This window comes from Motacilla alba, chromosome 6, assembly GCF_015832195.1.
Source record: "Motacilla alba alba isolate MOTALB_02 chromosome 6, Motacilla_alba_V1.0_pri, whole genome shotgun sequence".
Taxonomy (NCBI): Eukaryota; Metazoa; Chordata; class Aves; order Passeriformes; family Motacillidae; genus Motacilla; species Motacilla alba.
Window position 1 is genome coordinate 13,485,825 of NC_052021.1, and position 15,307 is coordinate 13,501,131.

The following is a 15,307-nucleotide window of genomic DNA, read 5'->3' on the forward strand; positions in this document are numbered from 1 at the left end:
TAATCATAAAAGTTTTTTTTTCTGGTCTTGATGTCTATGAATATCTTAGCTTTGTTCTGGATATTGCAGCTGAAATGAACTCCAAATCCTAAGCATATTTTAGTCATCCATTTAGAAGCAGAAGACTGAGAAACTCAGGAGGTCCTTCTTTTATTTTATCTGTGTATTTTTTCTTTTATTAGAGAGATTTTTGGGGAAATTAAATATTTTGGTTTCTTTTTTGGTATAATTTGTAGTATAGCAGATTACATCCTATTCTAATCAGATCCCATAAGAAAATTCAAATGTAAAACTCTTTGCCAAGAAAAAATTCAGTTACATGATGGAGAGGAAGTAGCAAGCACTTCCTGAGCATTCTGTTTAGCAGTTTAAAATTAACTTTAGCAGACAGGGTTCATGTAATGTGCAAAGTTAGAATAGACTTCACTGTAATTCATAAAAAATAACCATTTCTCAACTCTTGCTTATATTCATTTAAATGTAAAACAGTTTTGTAGATATTACATAAGAGAAGAAATTCTTCTTCTCTGTTTGTATAAAAACATTCCCAAATTTTGCTAAGGAAAGAGAGCTGTATACATTTGTATATGTAGCTGAAACAAGCTTTGGGAAAGGGGAAATTTTTTTGTTAGTTCTCCTATTAGTGAATTTTGCTTTCTATTTTTGATGCATAAACAAATATCAACTGTTTCTGTTCTCAGTAAGGGGGTAGACCTGGGGGAGGTAACATGGTCTCAGTTGTGAGACTGGGATTGAGAACACTCTCATGACGTGTGCAGAAAACACAGAGCTGAGTGGTGCAGTTGGCATGCCTGAGGGGACAGGATGCCATCCAGAAGGACCTGGACAAGTTTGAGAAGTGGATCTGTGGGAATTTCCTCAGGCTTAACAAGGCCAAGTACAGAGTCCTGCACCTGGCTTGGAGCCACCCCCAGCATCAACACAGGCTGGGTGAGGAAGGGGTTGAGAGCAGCCCTTGCAGAGGGTTGGGGATACTTATAGATGAGAAGCTGGACATGAGCTAGCAATGGGAATTTGCAGCCCAGAAAGCCAATTGTGTGCTGGGCTGCACCCAAAGCAGCATGGGCAGCAGGGCAAGGGAGGGAATTCTACCCTCTTCTCCATTCCTGTGATCCCCACCTGCAGCTCTTCACCTGCAGCTCTGCATCCAGCTCTAGGGCCCTCAGCCCAAAAAAGGGGATGCAAGACCCCTCTGTGAGGAAAGGCTGAGTGGTGGAGTTGTTCAGCCTGGCGGAAAGAGGGATTTGGGGAGACCTTATTGTGGCCTTTCAGTGCCTGAAGGGAGCAGAGTTTTTAACAGAACCTGCTGTAGAAGAAGAAAGGGTAATGGTTTCAATAGAACAGAGGGTTGTTTTGAATACAGATAAGGAATTTTTTTAGGATGAGCATGGTGAAACACTGGAACAGGTTGCCCAGAGAGGTGGTAGATGCCCCAACCTGGGAAACATTCAAGGTCAAACCAGACAGGGCTCTGAGAAACCTGATCTAGGTGCTCATTGCAGGGATGGTTGGGCAAGATGACCTTGAAAATTCCTCCCTACCCAAACTATTGTATGATTCTGTGACAATCATATAAAATGAAATACATATAGGAATATTATAGCAGATTATTATCTGTTTGTGTCTAGGAAACTTTAGGATACTAGAAGTAATTAATTTGCCATGTAATAATTCCTTTGGCTTTTATAATTGAAAGCCAGCTCTGTTTTGTAGTAAAAATGTCCAAGCAAACTAGTGTTTTGGGTTTTTTTCCCTAATTCTATTCTCAGAAGGATTTTTTTTTTAATTATGTGGGCTGCAGCAAATTCAGAACTTCACCTATAATGATTTTCTTTTTCCACAAAAAACACATTGAACCCATAGTATTTTTCATCTATCATTTGATGTCTCAACTATTAAAATATAACTTAACCCTTATAAGAGCTTGGAGATAGAGGTTTTATTGCTAACTTAGATGTTTCTCAGATTTCTTTTTGAAACATAGCAATGGTTAACTTGGTCTAACCATTAGCTTCAGATGCAGTGTAAAACATTTCAGAGGCAGGATGTTTTTCACTCCAGCCATTTTTCATAAAAGTTTATAGGGAGCAGAGTGAGGAAAGCAGCTGGATGAAAAAGAGCTGGAAGGTTTATGATTGCTAGTAAGGATCCTCTCCTTCCCTGTCTAACCACATCTCTTTGGATAGGCGTAGCAACTGTGGGAACTCCTGGAAGTGCAACAGAGGGATGTGTCTCTCACAGTTTCAGCAATATGATCCAAAGCTGTTATTCTCTAATTGCAAATGTATCTGACATTTAACATTATTAAGCTTCGTTTTATTGCTTTTCATTTAGGTCCCTGAATCCATTTAGCAAGTTGTGATTAATTTTCAGTTACCCACAGTCAGTAATTAAAAAGAAACTTTATATCCATATAATAGACAGGAGTGTACTGTAACACTACTGAGGAGTCTTAACAAGGCAAAATATAAGAGCAAATACTTTATTTAACAACTTTCCAATAATACTGCAGGAAAAGCCACATCTTGCCACATGTACCTTTGTGCTTGAGGGTAACCTGTTATTCCAGTGAGAGGATGAAAGTTGTGACCAGGTTTATATGTTTGCCAGGATCAGTATTTCCTGAAGTTTCTAGAAATAAAAAATGGTTTCCTTCACTGGAGTTGGGTAAAATAGATGTCAATAAAGAGAATCTATGAGAAGAAGCTGCTCTGGACCTTCCTGTAACAATTGCAATATCACGTTACACAACTTTTATGTAACTCCTGGCTGTACTCTCTAATAAAAATTATCCTTCATGCTTTACTTTAATTTTATAAGCTGTGCATATGTACAGTACAGAGTGTACTTTCATTCATATGCCAAAGATCTGCAGCCAAATCATTTACTATCAGCATAAGACTTTTTTAATAATTTAAGCCCTTAATCTTCTCGATTAGTTTCTCTTGCACACACACTCTCTGTCTTACTGACTTTTTAGTTGTCTGGGAATTGCTATGCACGCAATCTGATTTCAACATAAAAATGCTATTTCTTTGTAAAAATACTTCTTTTTTAAATAGTGATATGTAATGTATTCCTGTAGTTATAGACTGATGGAAAGAATTATAGTAAATATGCCATTTTTAAGAGAGAAAGTGTGATTTCTCTGTTTTCCTGTATGAGGTTTTTGAAATGAGAGTGGAGATAGGGAGCATTATTACTATAAAAGATTTTACGTCATTAAGATTTACCAAATTTAATCAGGCATATACAGTCTACTTTATCCAGGTTATCAGATCTCTTGCCCATGATCTGTTATTTGTCACTAATGTGGGAGCTTGGAGGACTGAGATGTTTCAGACCTGCCTGTGTCTTTGACAGCCTGAAAGGGAAGGACATGTGCACTGCACCTGCTAACAGAAACCTCAGTGAGGTTTTTCCCCCTTAGTTTTCAGCCTGTGTGTCTCCTTCCATTACTTCCTACATAAATTAACATTTTCTGATAGGGTAAACCTTTTATTAGGGAAATAAATTTAAAAAAATTGAAAAATATCTGTTAAGGATCCTTGAACAATTAAATATGGAGGAGCATTTCAAAGGTATTTGACATTTTGTATGTTACCTGTGTTGATTTAATTGATCACTGTCATTGTGATATGCTGTTACAACTTCAATTATTCTTTACTATAACCTTGTTTTCTTTTACTGCAGGTTTAAGATTTTTAAGAGCCCTTAGACTGATACAATTTTCAGAAATCTTGCAGTTTCTGAATATACTTAAAACAAGGTAAGACTTTTTCTTACATGCTGATTTCGTTGCATTGGTGACAGAATGTAATTGGGTTTGATTTGGGACCCTAGTAACATATGATTTTCTTTTCTGGAAAAACCCCAGCACTTGTTATCTGTTCTTTAAGACTTTTTCTGCTGATGAATGATTTGTCAGTGACAACATCTTTTGCTGTGTGATCATTTTAATTGATGCATCATTATGTTTGAAATACCGAGCGAGATTGTGTTGATAAATTAAAAGCAGAATGATGTACATCACCTTGCAATGATTAAAAGTTGCTTCTTTTCATACAATCAGTCCATGTTCTGCAGACTTGAGAAAACTGAAATCAAAATTCATTCAAAAGAACACAGTTAAAAAGTATTTTGAGAAATTCTCGTTGTGACTCTTCCAGTTTTTTTCAACTGAGCATCTTTTTCCACATCAAAACCATTAAATTTTCACTGAGCTATCTTTATATTGTGTTCATTATCCTTAGTAATTCTTCCATATAATAATGAAAATATTCCAATTAACCTTCTGGCTTACTGGTTCTTTGGCCTATTAATACATCAATGTTGTGCAGGAAAGCACAATTTTGGACTAAAGATCATTTTCAAGGAAATAAAGAGAAACCTTCCCATGCCTTGCAGTTGAAGACACATTTTCATCATTCTCTAAAGTGCTCCAGGGGAAGTATTGAACCCAGCTTCCAATAATTACTGTAAAATCAATTCCATTTTGAAAACTTCCTCTCTCCGCCCCAGTTGCTATAGATCTGTGAGGGCTTTACATGCAGGTAAATCCATTTCTTGCTGTGATAATTTGTAGCAATAAGAAAATAGGTACTGGAATTTGTACAGATCCACAGTAAACAGCTGTTTCTTCAACCCTTAACCTTGAAACTATTCTCTGTATTGTAAAATTCTCACACTATCTGTCTTTAGTTTTTTTACTGGAAGGAAGCCAATTCTGGTCAAATAAAGACATCAAAGAATGTAAGGTGAAGTCCCATAGCTCAGAATTCTCAGTATGGGAAAGGAAAGTAAGATTTAACATGCAGAACAGCCCTGCCATAAGAAATGGCACTCAGTAGAGAAGCCCCATAAACTCAAAGATTTTGGATAAAAGCTAATAGCCCCTTCAGTAGTGAGGGATTTGTGAAATTCCAGATCCATAAATGTGCATTAATCACATTCAAGGTACTCAGAGCTGGTTTGTTTAAGATTGACCTGTTCATTGAAATAGCCTTTCTCTGGGGCAGAATTTACTCATATATTAGATTCATAGTCTCTGTGATTATTTATACGACTGCCAAAATATTTATAAACCTCAAATGTTGATTAGTGAAAGCCTGTAAAGCAAAACTTTCTTATATGAGTGTTTCAGCTTAGTCAGTGAATTCATCCTTAGCAGTTCATCACTAACATAATTTATTTAACTGAAAAATTATCACTGCCTCAAAACAGTTTTTATGTTTTTATGTCTTCCTGTTCCTGGTAATGCAACAGAAAGCCATGTCTGCTCTCTTTTACTGTCTTACTTAATAACCTGAAATGACCTGAATAATTTGGAATGTCAGCAATGCTCACAAAACATTTATTTTTTTTAATGGATGTGACAAATTAAAACAAATTAACAGAATGCAATTTAGAAGAGTTTCTAGTTACACCTGACAGAAATTTGATTGTGTAAGTGCTTGGGGTTTCTTTTAATATCTTGCATGAGTTTAGCTTTTAGAAAGCAACAAGCTAGAAAATTCCTTTATTACTGCTACTGCTACCTTCAATGAGAAATTTTGATATTTTCAGAGTGTTCTGAAGTACCCTCAGAACTGCAGTTCATGTGCTGCACACACATTTTCTTTTACAGTACCAGAGTACTCTTTAATTGAGAGCTTCTGGTTCTAAATTATTTTGCTTCCTAAATAAATAAAGCATGCTGAGCCCTTGTGACTAATGGAGAATCTGTAAAAATTTTGTACAAGTCAGAGCAGTTAAATTAATAGTCTCAAGAAATCTAGTGTTATTTAAATAAAATTTACTTCCCTAAATTCAATCAATGATTTCAATTACATGCGGTGGCCTTAGACCTTCATTATTTCTTTAAAGTCTTATAATATTGTCTGCTTTTGGCCTGCTACTGCAACATTATTTTGCTCAGGGACGGTTGAAAATCTTTTACAATTAAGATATTTTAGCATTTTTTTGCAGTCCACTTCTAAGTTTTTATTGATATTTTTGACATTTTAGGAATTTTGTGAGCATAAAGACCAAGGGTCAATGACAGAACTTGAATTGTTGAATTGGGATAGAAAATTAGATTGAATTTGGATAGAAAAATAGTATATCATTACTAGCTCTGAAATTATAGTAGGGAAAAAAAGTACTTTTTATTATTTAAAATTCAGCAAAAAGAGTTCTCTGTTTGTGGTGCTATGTATTTATATGAAAAAGGTATGGAACTAATTTGACCTAGGCATATCAGTGCATTTGGCATTAATAACACATAACAACTGAGAAGATGAGAAACTGATAGGGTGTACTGGGCAGTGCTGTGTTTTTAACATTTAGTGCAATTCCAGAGAAATTTTCTCATTCTTTTCTCTTTTCTCCAGTAAAGAAAAACATTTACTGTAACCTGTTAATGAAAATTACTCCTGGAATTGTTGACTGAGCTATGAGGATTAAAGGAACATGTATTATTTACACAGTGAGCGGAAGGGCCATTCCAAAAACTGGAATCCAGTGAAAGAAGCTGCACAATGCAAAACCAGAGGCAGTAAGGAGACTAGCAAAGTGTTAGGTGATTATTAAAATATCTGAAAAGAAAAGCTAAATATATTTGGAGATCCTGTAAGACAAAGCAAAATTTTACAGTGGGACTTAAAAAGACTCTGCCAAGGACCCGTTTGTTTTGCTAATTTGAAATTAAATGTATTTTATTCAAGATTTTTTGTTCCCATGTTTTATGAAATTGAATTTTACAGTTTTCAGTTGAAAAATTTATCTCCTTCATTGTTTTCTAATATTTTTCAAAAAATCTGCAGGAGCTTAGGCAGGGCTCACAGGAAGGGATTTTGCACAGATGTTGGAAAGAGCTTAAAGAGGGAGAAAAATGTTTATGACTAATCCTTCATCTATATTTAGACTCTGGCAGAAACACAGGGAGTATTTCATAGAGGACACACAAGGCACAGTGTTTAATAAATCTTCAGAAATAAAATGTACCAAACAAGTCATGTAAATAGTAAATATTAATGAGTATTGCAGAGATATGAAGAGACCAACAGACACATAATTTTTTGTCTGGAACATCTTGTGTTCTAAGCTCAGGTGAAGGATGATATTCAGCCTTTGATAATGGAGCTTTGCATCAGCATCATTTCTGTGATTTTGTTTAATCTAGGAACCCATTGGTTTGGATCCTGTGCTACAAATGAATGTTATCACTAAGAAAATAGGGACTTAATCAACCATAGTTTAAGAAAGAAAGAAATAGGGAATATATGTTGATGTTGGTGAAAATTAATGACAAGACTGCTGATATACTATTTTATTTTTGAGTACAATATTCATTTCATTGTCTATGATATTACCCAATCATATTGTATTTCTTGTACTCCCGAATGCCTACTAACTGTAACTTTAAAAAATATCTTTTATGGAGCTGTACTGGTTAATTTACAGGTTATTTTATTCAGATAATAATGCATTTTTATTGTCCTTAAAGTGGTTATAAACAGAAACATTTATCCTACTACAAAATTAGTACTGCTGACACTGATAGTGATTTTTTTTCAATTTTTACAGTTTTTAATGTATTGCTTTAAGGATAATTGTGGGATCTTTTCTTATAAATCTTTTCTTATTGAAATATTGAAATATTTTCAAAAGCAAGGATGGGTAAGATTGTTTAAACACAGTCATACATGGACAGCAGTTCCTCTTGTTTCTGTTGAATATCCTTCTTAGGACAGTGACTTTTGTGAGAAGACGGGGAGCAGGTTTTATTTGTATTTCTTCCAGAAGATTTTAAGTATGGTGTTTTCCTGCAAAACTGAGGTCCCTGCTTCAAAATCCCTTCTGTCTAGAATAGGGAAAATACTACTCAGTGCGACTAAAAAGCATTTGCAGATTTTTCAGTAGGTTTAAATTATACTTTTTTTTCTTTTTCTAGAGAAAAATGTGAGTGTGAAGTATGAAATACTCTAATTTCATGTGGATTTTCCCTAAAGAGTTCCATAGGAGCTCATGCAAGCAGAATAATATGAAAAATACTTCTGACTTTACACAGGAATTTTGAAGCACCTTAGTTCTTTAATTTCAGAATCAATTTTCTCATGTATTTTTAATGTATTTACATGTGAATAATTCTGAAAATCTGTGAAAAGGCATTATTTATTTCTATTAGTTTGGTTTTGACTACTGATGTAGCTAAGGTTTCTGTTTGTCTTTCTGCTCTCATGCATTGGGGTTTTCTTTTCAAGCTATCTAAATTAAGAAAAAGTGAACTCTTCAAAGGAAAAATAATACATATTATACATAAACTTTTGAATACGTTTTTTAAGGAATCTTTCCTTTCTAAGCAATCCTTTTTTTACGTTTTTTACATTTTCTTTTGGGAAATAATCATCAGGTTCTTGAGCCTAAAGTTTGCATCTGTATACAGGTACCTATAAAAAAACATGTGACAAATTCTAGTCTAAGGTCCTATTTGCTTTGTTTATTTCCAGTAATTCCATCAAGCTAGTGAATCTGTGCTCTATATTCATCAGCACGTGGCTGACAGCAGCTGGGTTCATACATTTGGTGAGTGCATTCGCAAACACTTCGTTGGCTTTTTCTGCCGGACCGCGGGCTCCGAGCTGCTTTGCTGCTGGCTCCGCGCCGCTCTCCGTAGTGCCGTACCTCGTCGATAGAGTGCAATAAAGAGGCATCCCAGCTGCCCAGGCTCGGGCTTGCTCTGCTCTCCGGCGGAGGAGGGAGCGGCGCGGCGAGCAGCAGGCGGCGGTGCTCGCCGGGGAGCGCCCGAGCCAGCCCCGCTCAGCCCGGAGCCCGTGCACCCGCTCCGCTGCAAAGCTGCGTCCAGCTGTGCCGGATTACATTCCAGCTCCTTCTTTTCTTGCTGGATGGGTCGTTTAATGTTCGCCCTTATGAAGATGAGCAGAGATTTTGAGTGTTTTAATTTATGATATATTTCTCATTCACATAGAGCTGTATTTTTGCGCTCATCTGGGCAAATGTAGCATTTCAATCTAGGAACAATACCCTTTTCTATTTTTGAATAAACAGGGCACAACACCCCTTAAATACCACATCAAGACCAAGAGAATGCTGTTTTCCAGGGTTTGGATTTTTTTCCTTTGTTTTCCAACAAAAACTTTTCTACTGTAGGAATACTCGAACTTTTTGCTATGCAACAAATTTTAGATGGCACACTCCTTTCCCACTGACAAATTTATAGTTTTGTCTCTACAGTGGCTGGCTTTTTGAAAAAGTAGTAGCATTCCACTAAAGGTGGAAATGCCTTCAATAGCTGCATAATCTTTTAAAACAAAAACATTGAGCAGTTTAATTGCATTAAAAGTAAGATTTACTCTGGAAATATTCTGAACACATTTTTGTTAAATGAATTTACCTAACTACATGAGTAATTTACATTATTTAGTGGTGCCTGGAAAAGATATTTCCCATAAATGATCTGAGTAGAAAGTCTGTATATACTGGCAAAAGAACTGCAGTGCTCTATTTGGCACAGGGTCAGGTTCTGTATTTGATCAAAATAAATCACAGGAAAGGATTCGGAGTTCATATTATATGCCAAATTATACATCTGTATACATGCACAGGCACATGCATGTATGGGTAGAGTTAATTTGGGGTTAATTAGAGTCAATTATAAATAATATAATTCATTATTTGTTTTCTTGTACATTATAGGTGGAGAACTCAGGGGATCCATGGGAAAATTTCCAAAATAATCAACCCCTAACATACTGGGAATGTGTTTATTTGCTGATGGTTACAATGTCCACTGTTGGCTATGGAGATGTTTATGCAAAAACAACCCTTGGTCGCCTTTTCATGGTCTTCTTCATCCTTGGGGGATTGGTAAAAATTCTTCTTTATATTCTTCTTAATACTCCAGTTACCTTAAAACTTGGTCCTCTATATCTCAATGTTGTAATTAAGGGAACAATAATATCTGGATTTTTAAACTAAAATTAATTATAAAACATTAAAGTAAGTTTAATATGCATTTTTTCCCTGTAGATAAATATTTTGGCAGAGCTTGTCAAATTAGTCCAGAATTAGTACGGAATTAGAATTTTTCTAATCTATTTAAATGATTAATGCATGTGAATACATCAAGTGCCTTAATATTTCAACATAGAATGTTATTTGTAGTCCTCTACTTCTTAGTGACTGACTGTAGAGAATTTCTGGAGGTTGCTATTGATATTTAAAGGCACTTTGCGGTTTCAGAGGTCCTACCCATCCTTCTGTGTTCCTTCCCAGAATTCCAACAAACACTGTGGCTTTGGACTGCCTTAAAGAGCAGCTTGCCTGATCCAGATGATGGCAAACCACGTTCTCTTTAATTTCAAACATCCTTTCATGTCATGTAGTACAATTTTAGCTCCCAATTTATCATATAACTGTAACCAGTATCCTTTTATATCAGCAATTTCTCGTGTTCTTTGTCCTGTGTGTAAATAGCACCCAAATTACTATTTGTCTTGCCGACTTTTCCATTATTTGTCAGTGCTAGTAATATTATTACACCTGTTGCAATGTTCTCTAAACTAGCAAAGTTTACTTTAGTATTCACCCTGCGCAAGGTAAATCCGCCATGCGGATGACTCGTAATGTATATGGTGCCCATACACACCTATGTATATTGTTACTTTACCCTCATCCATTGGTTTCACATATACATACATCTCACGGAGGTGGTATGTATATAACCAATGTTATGAATGCCATATATTAGACAAACAGAGAAATGTATGAGCATTACATACATGCATTCTCATCTCTGTTTATTGACATGTGAAGACAAAGATCATGTCAAATGGCAGTAGCTCTTCGAAGTATCCAGCCACAAGGAAGCTGTTTGTTGGACAAAACATGGCAGAAAAATTTTTATTTTCTCCTCAAAACCTTTTTTCTATCACATGTTATTCCAATCCTTCTAAACCCAAGAACTTTTGGAAAAGTTTTTTTGGGGGGCGGGGGGTGATATTTTTGTTTCTTGATGGGGAAATAACCCCTGATTTAATCTTGTTTTTGTCTTCTTTTAAATTCTTACAATGGAGAGGAAGAATCTGTACTTTAAAACAGAAATGTAACATTAATGATAATATTTTGCTTTGGTTTTTTTTTTTTGCAGTGGGGCTTGGATAGGTTTTTTCCCCCTCCCCTCTTCAGGAAGAAATAGACATAACTGTTTTTTGTGATTAGATACCAATTTGAAGTAATTTTGTTCTTGTTTTATTTTATATGTCCATTTTTCCTCTTTTGACCACTTTCTTTATTTATAAGGTGTGTACCTTCTCTAAGACCAACTTTTACATTGAGCCCTCTTGTTTTGTTTGATAAGAAATTTTTCATTTTTTTAATTTTCTTTTTAAACAACTGCATAGATCTAATTCTTTTGCATTTTCAGATCTTAAAAATATATACCTTCTGAAAATATTCATCATCCCCCTTTCTTTGGCCTCTCTTTTTAGTCTTTTCTTCTGTCTCCTATCTTCTTCTTAGGCCATGTTTGCCAGCTACGTCCCTGAAATCATAGAGTTAATAGGAAACCGCAAGAAATATGGTGGTTCCTATAGTGCGGTTAGTGGAAGAAAGTAAGTATCCCAAGAGGCTCTGCTGCCTCTGCTGCAGTAGAACACTCTCTGCATGCCATTTTCTTTTTTTTTTTTTGTGTTTTTGTTTCATGCATGTAGGCAATGTTTGCTCGCTACGTGCCAGAAATTGCTGCTCTCATCCTTAATCGGAAGAAATACGGCGGAACTTTTAACTCAACCCGAGGCAGAAAGTAAGTCCAAAAAGACCAGGTGTGGTTGTGGGACTCTAAAGAGCCCCTGAAGGTGGTAACAGCTGACTCACAGCTTACAAGGCTGTGTTCTTTGACATCAGATGTTACCACTGGAGAGTTGTCACACTACAATTAGAGACCTGGGCTGTGCTATGGTACAAGTCACAACATTTTGTCCCTTCTTGAAGAGAACCAGGATACCACTCAGACTACCCTGATATATCTTGTAAAAAGTGCTGCTATTATATTTACGGTTAACTTCTGCAGCAAGGGTGAATTGTCACTTCACCATTTTGGGCATCAGAGTATCATGTGGTTGGTCTCTTAACTAAGTAACAATGATAATTGGCATGATTTTCAGACAGCTCAGTTCTTCAGAAAAATTTGTTTTACTGGATGCAAAATAGGAGATAAATATTTACCAGTTTGTTGGGTTGGACTGACTATGTAAGAAGTCTAATAGCCCTGTTTCTCAATGTTCAACCAGCAGATTCAGATCTCATACAGCTTTTTTCTGACTGTCTATGGACATTGCAAACTCTCATGAGTTTAGAATCTGTGACCAGGGCTTTTAAAGCAGTTCTCTTCCCTGTATCACATTAAGCATATCTGAAGAAGAGCAGGCAGTAACCTTAATACCAAAATCTTATGGTAAAAAACCAAACCTACTATTTTTACCTGATGGCAAAGGTTAAATTTTATTGGACCACATTACTTCATTACATTTCTATTGAACTTGATTACATTTCTATTGAAAGCTTACTTCAACTTTTTTTGACCAAATTAAAACTAGCTCTTTCTGGCACTCCCAGCTCCTGGACGTGCTGGGATAAAGCCTTTACTGAACTAGCTGTCCTTGGCAATAAGCACAATATCACCTTTAGTGTTGCCATCCTTCATTTCATTACATACCATTGTGACATCCACTGGTACAGTATATTTGCCCTGAAAGGCTAATCATATAGAGAGCCCTTTTCGTATGATATAAATAAAGTACTGCAAGAAATTTATATAATGAATTGTCCTTCTTACTTTGAGAAGATATTTTTTTACTTCATTCCTTTCAAATCATCACCCATGTAACATTTTGTTGAAGTGGATTATGGTTTTATTTCTCCTCTCTGTGTAGCAGGAAGACTGTAAATGTCCCACAGAGCTAATTCTAGAGCACTGTTTTTATCACCGTGTAGATAAATCAAAGCTTTAAAATTAGATATAACTTATACTATTTTTTGTTCAATAATAAGCAATTAGATAGTAAACTTTAATATGTGTATTTATTGAGATACCCTCAAATGTCTAAGGTAAATTGTAAACACTGATGTTGGAAACTTGCATCACTTACCTAGACAAACTAAATGCCTTGATTTATTTCTGGGAATGAGTAATATTGTTAATTTCCCAAAATATTTATTTGTCACAGAGGCCAGGACAGTTTCATAATTATATTCATACTTGTTTTCTCAAGGAGAAATTTTTAAAACTCAGGACATATCCCTCTGTTTTCAAAGCTCTAAAGCAGTTATAGCAGAGGGGAATATGGTTAAAACCTGTTTTGCACACAGAGTTTGTCCCTCCCCTTCTACATTGTCACTAGTACCCAGCATTGCTCAGATGTCTCTAAATTTGGACCTGATCTTCAGTCAGAACCCCACACCCTGAAAAGCTCAACTTCAGATTACAAGCTTCTGCTAGCTTTGGGGCGTGCTTAATTTTATTTTTTCACTTTTTTTTTTTTTTTTTTTGTCTTTCTTTGTATGCAGTCTGTTTGTTTTTATCTCACTCTGTTGTCAGTGCTTTCTCTGCTGATCTCTACTGCTCATATAATTTGTTGCTTGAAACTCATCTCTGTCATCAGCATACAAACTGTCCAATTTACTTTATGCATTGTTTTCTGGTTCAATTATTAATTACTAAGCAGTTTAAAGATGCCCTTTGCTCATGTGGGTCTTTCATCAGAGAATCTAAGCTTGGGAAGAGCACAGTAAAAAGCCATTAGGACCCCTTGTTTGATGTTGCTTTTGCAGTCAGTAGAACAAGATTGATGAAATGTTATGTTTGGCCAAAATTGAAGTTTTCATTTGGAATTCAGTGTTGAGAGAATGGATTGTCAGAACCAATAAGTTTTCCTTTGCCTGGGATATGGGCATGTGGTAGTAATTAGCAGTATAAGGTCTTTAGTTGAGCAACCAAGCATAGATTCTGGCAGCAAAAATAATGAGAAACTACAGTTGTTCTATTTCTAATGTCAGAAAGTTTCCAGATTAAATGCATTTCCAATATGAAAACAGCTGAATTTTGGTGAAAGATATAGTTTCAGCCCTTGAAACAGCAAATGTGTGTACTTTTAAACTCTGTACAAAATAGATAAATACATAGAATCTGCTTTGTTACATCTAAATATGTGTTTATACATTGTCGTGGTTTAACCCCAGCTAGCAACCATGCCAGGAAACAGCACAACATGATGCCTCCTAAACTCAGTGTGTGTAATAACATGATTATTAAACATTTAGGTCAGAAATTAAACCAGTATATGATCATGTATGTTGTTTTGAGTTTTGCTTTCAGTGACTTTAATACTATGGAGAGCCTTGCTACAGTATTGTAACTATAAAGGAGCTAAAATATAGGCATAAGAATTATTGATACAAATTTCACTAACTAAAGAAGAGAAATAACAAACACATCAATTTTGAGCTCACATTTCATTTTGCTTTTCAGCCAATAAAGTCCCTGAAGGACAATAAACCATACAGGATTCATTTTGCATAATAAAGACCCTTATTTTTGTTTTAGATGAGACCCATACATACAAACTTTGGAAATAAAAGTAGTTTGTAGACAGTTATCACTGGTTAAACTTACTAGATAATAGCTTCATTAAGTTGTGAAAGTCCACAAGGAATTTTTTAGATTTTAAATTGAGTTATAATTCCTGCTTTTAATATTATTATAAGGAGACTTCTAAGAAACAGGAATGTCTTTATAGTCTTTGATTGAAGTTTCATCTTCAGCTGTTAAATAAACAGCAGTACTTACAGTTGGATTTATACCAATATATCTATACAAAATTTATTCTGTATTTACTAATTTACTTTTCAATCAAGGTTGTTCTTGTTCCATTTCTGTATTTGTGTGTGCATACAATCAGACTGGATTTTAACTCTGTGAAATATTTTGCAGTTTAAGATATTAATTTATTGTAAATCAGCATGCACAAAGCTCTAGGAAGCATGTGGAAAGAATATTTGTAAACTGATGAACTCAGCCTGGATAACTTACTGATTTTTTCAGTCTTTACATTGAATTAATGACTTCTAATTCCATGGACTAAATTATTTTGCCTTTTTAATGCAATACTGCTGTCAAATCCGATGCAAAGTCTTTATGAGCACAGAAAGAACAGAGCTTTATAGGTATGGCAGAAAGAGCAATGACCTGGCTGGGCAGGGAGGTTGGGCCAGAAGAGCCACCGTGGTC

At 35.4% G+C, this 15,307-nt stretch overlaps 1 protein-coding gene across 50 annotated transcripts in view; it reads left to right on the forward strand.

Moving 5' to 3' along the window:
• The window catches only part of KCNMA1 (potassium calcium-activated channel subfamily M alpha 1), a 424,339-nt gene that overhangs the window by 259,805 nt on the left and 149,227 nt on the right, over positions 1-15,307 (forward strand). For 44 of the 50 annotated variants that reach the window (XM_038141591.1, XM_038141590.1, XM_038141595.1 and 41 more), the window contains 4 exons: positions 3,715-3,790; positions 8,511-8,586; positions 9,718-9,888; positions 11,542-11,633. In XM_038141591.1, the coding sequence (XP_037997519.1) occupies positions 3,715-3,790; positions 8,511-8,586; positions 9,718-9,888; positions 11,542-11,633 (415 nt within the window). Of the gene's footprint in view, positions 1-3,714; positions 3,791-8,510; positions 8,587-9,717; positions 9,889-11,541; positions 11,634-11,732; positions 11,825-15,307 lie in introns of all 50 variants that reach the window. The other 6 variants (XM_038141614.1, XM_038141621.1, XM_038141623.1 and 3 more) reach the window with 1 other exon arrangement.